Raw genomic sequence first — 10,000 nt, forward strand, 5'->3', positions numbered from 1 at the left:
TACCTGCCAAACGACCATGAGCAATACAGCAACAACCCTTCCTCCGCGTTCGACATTTTTAGTCGTTTTGGAATCGGGTCTTGCTCTCCTATGGATGTTCTTGGCGTTCGCAGGCAACCTAACCGTCTTTGTAGCGATTTCAAAAAACAAACAACTAAGAACGGTTCCGAACTTTCTCTTGTTGAACTTAGCCATCGCTGATATTTTCAGCACAGTCATCACCTTACCGGCTCTCGCCTCGGTCTTGGTCAAGGGCAGCTGGACCTTCCATCCGTTAGTTTGCCAATTCCAAGCGTTTCAGGCATACACGTCTTATTGTTGCAATCTTCTTACATTAGCCGTGTCTAGCATCTCAAGGTACTATGCTACAGCTCACCCCATCAAATATCGCATCACTTTTCAAGTCCACCGGATATGTTTGATGATCGCTATAATATGGATTGCATCGCTGTTGATAGCTTCAGTGCCAGTTCTTGGATGGGGAAGATATCGTTTCGAACCGCTCTACGCACTCTGCGTTCACGAAACCAATTTCAGCCCTTCCTTCGACGTGTTCCTCTTTTTCCTCTTGATGCTGAACGCCACTGTTATCGTGGCCTGTTACTCGAGGATCTTTAGAGCCGTGAAAAAGCGACATCGTAGCGTCAATTTTTTGCTCGCAACACGCTCTTGTTCGAGACAACTGGAATTGATGAACAGACAAGAAACAAGACAGACAAACACAATATTCATCGTAATATGCCTATTTGCAGTTTGTTATCTACCGACGATTGTTATCGGTTTTGTTGTATTCACCCCTGTTCAAGTTCCCCGCTTTGCCCGAATGTTTTCGACATTTTCTGTGAGTTTCACTTCTGTCGTTAACCCTATTGTTTACTGGATGCGGACTAAGAGTTTTCGAGATGCGTTAAAAGGGCTTTTCGGGAGAAGGGCTGCTACGGTGCAACAATCCTCTCAACAAGGTGGAGCACAAAGGAACGTTTCAGTCGTGTAAGCAAAACTTTAAAGGGCGACAACCAAAAAGAGGAGTTTTGACAACATTACAACAAGTCATTATTTTCATTCTTTTCATTTCATTTCATTTCATTTCATTTTATTTCCTCCAGTTCGTACTAGTTACAACAGCAATAAGACTAACACAAGGAAAGAACGGGGAAGGGACAAACTATAGGTAAACTAATTATATGCCCTTTGGGTTAAGCTACATATTTTTAAAGATAAAAGAGGAAACTAACTACAAGAGAGGAAGACGTTAATCCTGACAAAATAGGACTGGACGACGATATATCTTTAACTTCTCTCCAAATATCGACACATCGCGGTCTCCGCTTCGAGTGCTGTTAATCGTACTGCGACGACCGAAGAATAGAATTGATGGAAAGAGTTTCGCTAAAGGTCGTTCATTATTGTATTGCCTTAAAAAGAGTTTGCCTTACCAAAACAACACATTTCTTTCCTTATCACTTGGTGAAAAATACTTTACTCGCACGAGTTATCGTAATTCGATATATTTTCATACTAAACTTTTCACAGATATGATAAGTACATTTAAAACTGTAAACTAAAAATGAGAACGTCAGTCGTCAAGTCACAGCAACCACGCAACTGGTTAATCTTTTACTTGCAATCTGAATCAGTTTTTGAGGTAATTTGAAACCTTTTATTTGAGGTTAATTTGACGTATTGAAGCACACAACGCATCGTGGTAAGCATAAAATCCACGCGCTAAAAACTCTCGCCGCGAAAATTTGCTTTTACCGAGTTTGCGTTCAATTTCCTTTCTTTTTCTTTGGGAATTTTCCAACTTTTCTTTTTCTGCTGATACTTTGTCTGTGATCAGCTTCCAAACTCTTTTCCTAATAGAAATCTAAAAAAAAAAACAATCAAACTATCTGCATAGCAAACTTCATGTATCTGAAAGTCATTGTAGTCGTTTGTTTCTCAGCGTGCATATTTGCTCGGGTGTCTATCGTACATCGAAACATAATAACAAAAATGCCCTGCTCAGATCACATACGCATCAAATACATTTCTTTGAATTCACGAAAGAAAAGACGACAAATCCTGCGGGACGGTCCCAAAATTTTGCGGAGGTGATTTTCTATTCCATTTTTTATCTTCTCGCTGTCCTTTGTCTATTATGCCAGATGAACTCTGAACTGATCGAAAATGTAACTTGGAATGTGGCCCTCAACAACCTAATAAAATAAAAAGAACTTGATCTGTCAAAAAATCCACCTCGGTCCCAAGCCTTTCGCATTTCATCCCTCGTCGCAGAAAAAGTGACCCTTGTTGCCTCTGGACACATGACTTCTCAAATTCTGGGAGTATTTTTTCCATGCAGTGGGATAAGCAAGAAATTTGAGAAAATTGCTATTGTGAAAACCAGGAGTCCATTAGTAGGCGCCTTCTCTTTCTACCTCTGAATTTGAGCTTTCTGATTCCCGTCTGTCCGCCATGTTTCAGCCAGAGCTAATTCACGCCAAATCGTATATGCGTAATCTACAGCACTGATTGGCTAACCGTAACCAAGGAAACGCTGTTTCCCGAGAAAATGTTTCTAAAAATAACTAGGTCTGTCAAAACGCCCGATCAAGAATTCAATTCGGAGGAAGGCTCCTACTGATGGGCTCCAGGGGCCCGTTTCTCAAAAGTCCCGAAACTTTACGGGCCATTTTCGGGTGTTCCCTTTGTAACTCAAGAACGGAGAGGACTTAAGTCGTCAAACTTCACAGCCATTCTTGTTTTTGTTACCTTGAAAACATGTTAAAAGATCGGCTCTCCAAAACAAGCGGTTGGCAGTTCCATAAATCGCTTTTCGGGCCCGAAAAGTTTTCGAGACTTTCGAGAAACGGCCCCCTAGGAAACCTACCAACATGATCACGCGACCAGCTGCAAAAAAGGTCGAGATTTCTTATGACCATCAGGCAGGACGACAAGACAAGAAAATCGCCTGCAATCGGTTCCTAGTTCACTCGAAGGTATCAAGTAGTAACTGAACACGCAAGAATATCGTCCTTAACAAAGACAACAAGTGAATGGATATTTTTACGCAGTAATCGCTCGATGATTTCAAACAAGGAAGCAGCGGCTTCAACAAATCAATGGACTAACAACTCCACGTGATCAAAACTCTTCAAATTCAGATTTTTTAAAAAGTTTTTGACTAATTTACTTTCTTTTTTTTTTTCTATACATACATTTTTATTTATCTACTTTTTTTATTTTATGGTTACAAACGTTGACTTATGAGTTTTAGTTTAATATATTTCTATTCTTACCGATTTTTTACCATTGTTATGCGCTGTTTCTTAAGAATTAAACTACTAGTAGCAGTAGCAGTAGCAGTAGCAGTAGCAGTAGCAGTAGCAGTAGCAGTAGCAGTAGTAGTAGTGGTAGTGGTAGTGGTAGTGGTAGTGGTAGTGGTAGTGGTAGTGGTAGTGGTAGTGGTAGTAAGGATTCAAATCCGTTCAAAAGTTTTTAAACACAAATGCATCATTCTCTAAACAAACTTCTTTCATGACCTAGCGGTTGGACTGGGACGAACATGCAAACGAGGCCCACGTAAAGAACTTATTTGCATCTGAGGATTTCCCAAGGTTATCTTCACTTCTAACCTGCTCGCACTTCACCCGTGATAAGCAAATGCGGCATATACTTGGGTAACTTAGTGAACAGAAGAGTTCTGTATTACCTTTGTGCACCATCAGATCTATTCCACCTACCTTTCTTGGCAGCTGGCTGTACATGATAAAGTCCTCCATGAAAACCAACAGATTCACAACTTCCGCTGGGATCTCGTTACTTCTGACACTGCAACAGAAAAACAAATAATACACCAGGTAAATCAGGCCTTAAACAACACATGGCCTCTCTTAACTTGAGCAGCTGAAGACAGAGGAGTTTGAGCGGTCGGAACCATGTCGAGTTGCAACTGATTACTATAATGGATTTTGTAGCGCGCATTTGTACTCCACAAAATTTGAAGAGGACTAGGAAATACTGCCCTATGACGCCAATGGCGCACTTCAAGATCTTACAATACAACAGCTGGTTAGATTCACAGGTACCAGGGATTAGGAAAAAACATTACCTCGTTAATAACTTTCGCCTCCCTACTGCAAACATTTAACAATTATTGTACGAGGTTGAGCAAAATATCGTGATTTGTCAGTGGCGAGCAGATCAATTATTTGCCGAAGCCGAAGGCTGAGGCAAATAATTTGATCTGCGAGACACTGACAAATCACGATATTTTGCGATAACCGAGTTCAATAATTGTTTTATCATTCGATCAACGAATTTGTTTTTTGTTTTTGTTTCCGGGAAGCCGTAACCGCGCGCTGCCTTGCAGAGTCGAGTAATGGCACCAATCAATTGGCTTCCTTCTCAGCATAATTATATTTGTAGACTTCAAATTGTACTTACAGTCAAACGTTCAATAACACTAGGCATCAACAAAGCAGAAGAATTTCACAGTTTTCAAGGCGTATCCCGACAAGTGAAGCTTTGGTGTAAAGCTCGCCGTTCTTTTTTCTGGCTTCAGCATAAAATCTCTTCATGACCAGTACATACGCATTCGCCAACTTGTCCTTCGCATCGACGACACGAGTGCCTCTTCGTCTCTTAGTGCAACTTTTGTTCCTTTCTTAGCATTCGCACTGTTCTTTCGATCAACTAAAGATGTCGAATCATTCTCTAACAGCTCGGGGAACCGATCGGCCATTTTCTCACAAGAGCGTGATTTCAATTGCGCATGAGCAGAATATTATTTGCAGCAAAACACTTATTTGTTGGCAGTTATTTGCAGGTTACGTGTGGGCTCTCGGCCAATGAAAAGAAAGGACAAAATACATCGAATGATAATTTATCTTGTTCGCAGACCATCTTCAGACCCAAGGGGTAGGTAGGGACGGGACGAAGAATTAACGAGCAAAATCGCGACTACAAAAAGTTTAGTCACAATTTTGATCTTGATTCATTTGTCTCGCCCTGACTGACTGTCCCGCTATCTACGAGGATGGTTGTTCGCAGACGAGACCTATAAAAATGCAGACTGAACGTAATGAAGCCAATAAATATTTCTAAAGCAAAACAGAAACAGCTATTAACAAGATCCAAAATTTTAGAACAGATATTTTTGCTTGCATTTACATCCATCCGCCAAAAAGAAGAATGGAATACCAGTGGATTTCCTAAAGTCGCAGAAGCCACTTAACTTTCTTCCTTTAATTGAAAATTTTTGGAACCGAGGAACGACATAAATTGATGAAAAATTACATTTTGAACGGTTAAGTGTAGTCCTGAAAAGAAGTGTTGTTTGTGCATGGAGTCATCTTTCGAGTACAGTATTCCACTCGTGTTGTCGAAGCGTCAGTCAAAAACAACATTTCTTCTCAGGGCCACACTTCCCGGACAATCGAGGCATACTCACTTAGTGGCGGATGTTTCAATTAAAGACCTAACATACTGGCCACAGTAGGCCAGGAAATGTTCAGTGTATTCGGAATGGAACTGCTTCAGGACTGTTATCATGCCAACTACAAAAGGTGCACTGTCAATTTGATCCGTTGGACGTCTGGCCACCATTGTTCCTATTGTTACAATAAAGGCAAAGAACGATGAAAGGGCTGTAGAATACTAGAACATCATGCATTGAAATCAGTGGAGTGAAGAAAATGTATATGAATAATGATGCAGTTTACTTGCCTTCATTTCTATTACTACTCTTACCGCCTTCTTTTGTTATGCATAGCAATGCTGTAGCCTGCGAGCCCAGCAAGATGTATGTATGTATGTATGTGATCCATGCGCGCGACAAAGCCGCGGATAAGCCGCGACTGAAAATACCGCGTCACCATTATTTTTGCGGCTCCATCGCGAAAAATAAAACTATCGCTATAGTTGTTTGAGACGCAGCAACTGCAGTATCTTTTAGTGCACAACAAACTTTCACTAGTATAATTCGATATGCGCCCAGCGAAATATATGAACCAGTTGTTTGATGACACATTTTCGAAATGTTATTTACTAACCAACATTCTTTACATAGACAAGCTTTGACAGTTGAGCAACAACACAGAGAAAGTTCAGCAGAGCAAAGAAGTTGTACTTCTTTGTAGTAATATAAATCTGCAATAGAGAAACAATTTTGATGCATGAGAGAGAACAACATAAAAACGGAGTTCCTTCTAAAACAACCGTGTGGATTCTTTAACTTCCTATACTGTTTTTAATATTGAACAGGAGCGCACAACCGTATGTAATGCATAAGCATATGTTATGATCCGGGTCACCGGTGGCTCAGTTGGTTGAGCACCGTGCTGTCACGCGGGAGGTCGTGAGTTCAATTCCGGCCGGACCAACATTCTGGGTCTTTAAATAACTGAGTAGAAAGTGCTGCCTTTGTAACTACATCTGCAAATGGTTAGACTTCAAGGTCTTCTCGGATAAAGACGATAAGCCGGAGGTCCCGTCTCACAGCCCTTGTTCATTAACTCTGTGGGATGTTAAAGATGCCACACACTATTCGAAAAGAGTAGGGGACAGTGTTCCCGGTGTTGTGGTCTGACCTTTCCAGCATGTGGTCGGCTTGGCAGGATTAGCTTGAAGGGGTACTGTGTGAATGAGACCACAATTGTGTATAACAGCCAGAAGCCATGCTACTAAGCCAAGTGCTAGAGCTTTACTCAAACTCAAACTCAAACTCAAACAAAGAAGTAACGAGGTTGTTTTCAGTTATATCAGTATGGGCTTCGACACAAACCAATGAGCTTCATTGGAATCCTCTCTGCCTTCCTTCAGAAAACAAAGTTATTAAGGTGGTTGTGTCACAGCATTTTGGGGGTATTTTGGAGAAATCTCTACTTAATGAATGAATCACGAGGTTTGAACTCGAAAATGTTAATATGGAATTTCTTTGTCGAAAAGATTCTTTCTACATCACAAACAAGGTGATTCTGAGGAAAAAACAACAGTTATACAAGCGAGTTGATGAAAACTTGAAAAACGTTGGGCACTGTTTTCAAGATTACCCAAATGAAGTCGGTTTCCATCTTGGACATGTCTTTGCAATGCATGCAGTTTTTTAGCATTGTAGTATTACTTTCGGTTGCTCTATAGTTTGAAGTGGTTATTGCCACGTTCCATTCCAATAGCCCACTTTCGATATATCAAAATTCAGTCCTAAACAAAAGACATTATCTCGAGGCTCTAGGGAATAAACTCAAATCAAATCAAATCCTTATATTTATTGCCCAGAGCCAGGACTGAATTTTCATATATTGAAATTGGTCTATTTATTGGTATTTTTTGCATGTCACGGCACTCCCTAAAATAGCGTGACATGGCCACTTGAATGAAAGCGATCTCCATTTTTTTAGCCCAAATATCCTGCCAAAAATATTTTTCTTTCTTCAGAATTTGGATTACAAACACTGTAATGAAAACGTAAGCTAATTGTTATGGGCTCCCGCCACTGAAAATTAGTTGCATTTATTTGAAAAGATCACAAAGTCAATCTAATTTCAGATGTCTCGTTGAAAAGAAGAAGTCCCTCCATTCTTTTAGACCCATATTGTTGGTCAAGCCATGAACGTTTAAACCATTGAAAAAAAACAGGTCGACATGAAAAAGGCATCACGTGCACGAGAACAGCGAATCCAAGAAGACTAAGGTAACAGTAAAATAACACTCTTGACAAAACCTTGGTAAGCGGGTTGTGAATTCCACCCCATTCAAGATATGACGTGAGTTCAAACATCAAAGGATTCTCTTCCTTTGGGTATGGCCGAGTGGGATCCTGGTAATGAGCCTCGACATCACGCAAAAGGGCACTGAAATCAAGTGGAAATAATTTAGATTTTGAAGTTAGCTGATGAGACATGACTTGAAAGAAGAGAAAAAAGGTTGAAAATGAGCTTTTGCCAACCCTTTAGACTGGAAAACAGCGCAATAGTACACAATTCCTGCGGAAAAGTCAATCTTCTCTTGCTTAAGCTTGCACTATGTGTCAGTAGTTCACGCGAATTTTTACCTTGAGGTCTGCGCCTCCCAATGTATCACACTCAAAAACGCGACCGCAAAAACGCAACAACCGCAAGGTCATACAAAGTCGCACCCTTAGTTGGAGAAATAGTCGAAGAACATCGGGCATAAGTCACCCATAATGTAATTTCGTAAACGCGCTAGCCACGTTGTTCAAAGAGTAAAGCAAAGGGAAGCTCAGATCTGCGACAAAAGTGTCGAGACACTTTCGCATTTCATTCGTACTTAATTCTATAATTGCTAACTTAACAATTCATTATAGCACCCCTTTCCCACCCTCACTCTTTTATTTCAGCACCCCTTCGGGGCCCCCACACCTCCCAATAAATGTTAGTTGTTGGTTGTGTCCGAGAAGTTTCAGCTATACAACATTGCTCGGCGGTGGAGGCGGGTTTTGTTGATGAAGAGGGAATTTCTTGTGGTACGAAAGAAAGAGTGTGTTTTCTAACCGAAAACGTGAAGTGTCCAGACCCGTATCACTTAATGCCCAAACAAAAGATTTTGCACGCCTAACCTCATTCTGTGTGAGGCTAGACGTGCACAGACGATGCAAAGACAAAGCCTTTATTCCCCACGGACTCCAGAGTGATAAAGGTGAATTGGAGAAACAATCGAATCAGATGGGAAAGAAAATAGGGCAGAGAAATATGTGTTAGGAAGTAAAGCGCTCTCACTTGTTGAATGAGTCCAGAGCATTGTGGAGAACGACCGAGTCAAACTTGCATGAGCAGTTGAGCTCATTCGCAATCTGTCGCCTGATAAGCTGCATCTGGCCCACCTGAAATAAAAACAATGGAATTTGAATCAACAAAGCCTAAAAAAACTTTCAAAAACAAACCAATAACATCCCAGTGGACCCAAAAACGTCTTCGTTGCAAGGTTCGTTGGGGGAAGTGGGTGATTATAGTTACTCATTTACTACAGTAAATTAGGAACTATAATTTGACTGGTTCTCTAGTGGAGCTGTCTTTGCTAAAATTATAGGCCTACATTGTACGTTCATTGTAGTCTCTGTTGTTACTAAAACTGTTTTCTGAAAAGATACTAAGATAGTAAGGTAGCGTACCCTCATGATAACATCACAGTACTGAGTCCACAGTCGAGCCAACTTCTGCGTGACTGGAGGGTAGACTCTGTAAGGTGAGGCTGAATAGAATGACATGCAATAAGAGTTACCGTTAGCGTTCGTGTTAGGGTCAGGGTTTTGGTAACTGTCTATAATTCCGAGATGAGTAGAGTTAAGGAGACACTTCATTTCGAGACACAGGTGATGTTAAAGTAGTGCGGGGTAAAAGAGCACTTTGTCAAGCTAATCAAATTGGCGTGCATCTAACTTCCTGCAATGGTGGACAACCATCGTTCCATGACACTCCACCAACTTACTCTTTGTCATATATGGCAAACAAATTCAATCCTTTTCAAGAAATGGTGTAAAAATTTGGAATAATTTACCTCGTGAAATTCTCCATCCATCCAAAAACAATTTTAAAATTAAAATCCATAATATCCTACTCCAAAGACTTTCAGAAGAAAATGACTTTATTGATTTATCTTTCTTGCTAAAAAAAATATCTTAATACTTTGGCTTTTCATATTTGCACCATGTATTGATTTGATTTTATATTATATTTACGTAGTTGACTGTATACTTTGTACACTAGTTATTTGTATACCTTTTCGTTCTATAATGTATTGTTTGTAAAACGTAACTGAATACCGTAGCTTTCTCTACTTGTTCTCTCTCTTATACACGTGTAACCACTCCTCGACTAGCTTTGCTAACTCCGAGTAGTGCAAATTGAACATGTATCATATAATGATATTATATTCTACAATAAACAAACAATATGGAGGCTGCCACAAAGAGGCGCTTCACATTTAGTTCGATTTCGTTACGCCATCATCTGGTGATGATTTATATAATAAAAAAAGAAAAATAGAAATGTCTTAAAAA

General features: G+C 40.2%; 2 protein-coding genes across 2 annotated transcripts in view; one reads left to right on the forward strand and one right to left on the reverse strand.

Annotated features, from left to right (window-relative positions):
• The first annotated feature begins 16 nt into the window (after positions 1–16).
• On the forward strand, positions 17–1,883 carry LOC137975461 (melatonin receptor type 1A-like). The gene has a single exon (XM_068822583.1). The coding sequence runs from the start codon at positions 17–19 to the stop codon at positions 992–994; it is 978 nt and encodes a 325-aa protein (XP_068678684.1). The 3' UTR covers positions 995–1,883.
• LOC137977656 (WASH complex subunit 5-like) overlaps positions 1,077–10,000 on the reverse strand; it is a 45,969-nt gene continuing 37,045 nt past the window's right edge. Inside the window, exons 26-32 of the mRNA XM_068824949.1 lie at positions 9,113–9,192; positions 8,721–8,824; positions 7,706–7,835; positions 6,036–6,132; positions 5,435–5,594; positions 3,726–3,813; positions 1,077–2,198 (exon numbers count right to left, since the gene is read on the reverse strand). Coding sequence (XP_068681050.1) covers positions 2,139–2,198; positions 3,726–3,813; positions 5,435–5,594; positions 6,036–6,132; positions 7,706–7,835; positions 8,721–8,824; positions 9,113–9,192 — 719 coding nt within the window. The 3' untranslated portion in view covers positions 1,077–2,138. The remainder of the gene's footprint in view (positions 2,199–3,725; positions 3,814–5,434; positions 5,595–6,035; positions 6,133–7,705; positions 7,836–8,720; positions 8,825–9,112; positions 9,193–10,000) is intronic.

The sequence above is a fragment of the Montipora foliosa genome, chromosome 11 (assembly GCF_036669935.1).
Source record: "Montipora foliosa isolate CH-2021 chromosome 11, ASM3666993v2, whole genome shotgun sequence".
Lineage (NCBI taxonomy): Eukaryota > Metazoa > Cnidaria > Anthozoa > Scleractinia > Acroporidae > Montipora > Montipora foliosa.

Bases quoted from the DNA above. Each gene is read 5' to 3' on its own strand.
- LOC137975461 (XM_068822583.1), top strand. From the start codon at position 17: ATGAGCAATACAGCAACAACCCTTCCTCCGCGTTCGACATTTTTAGTC.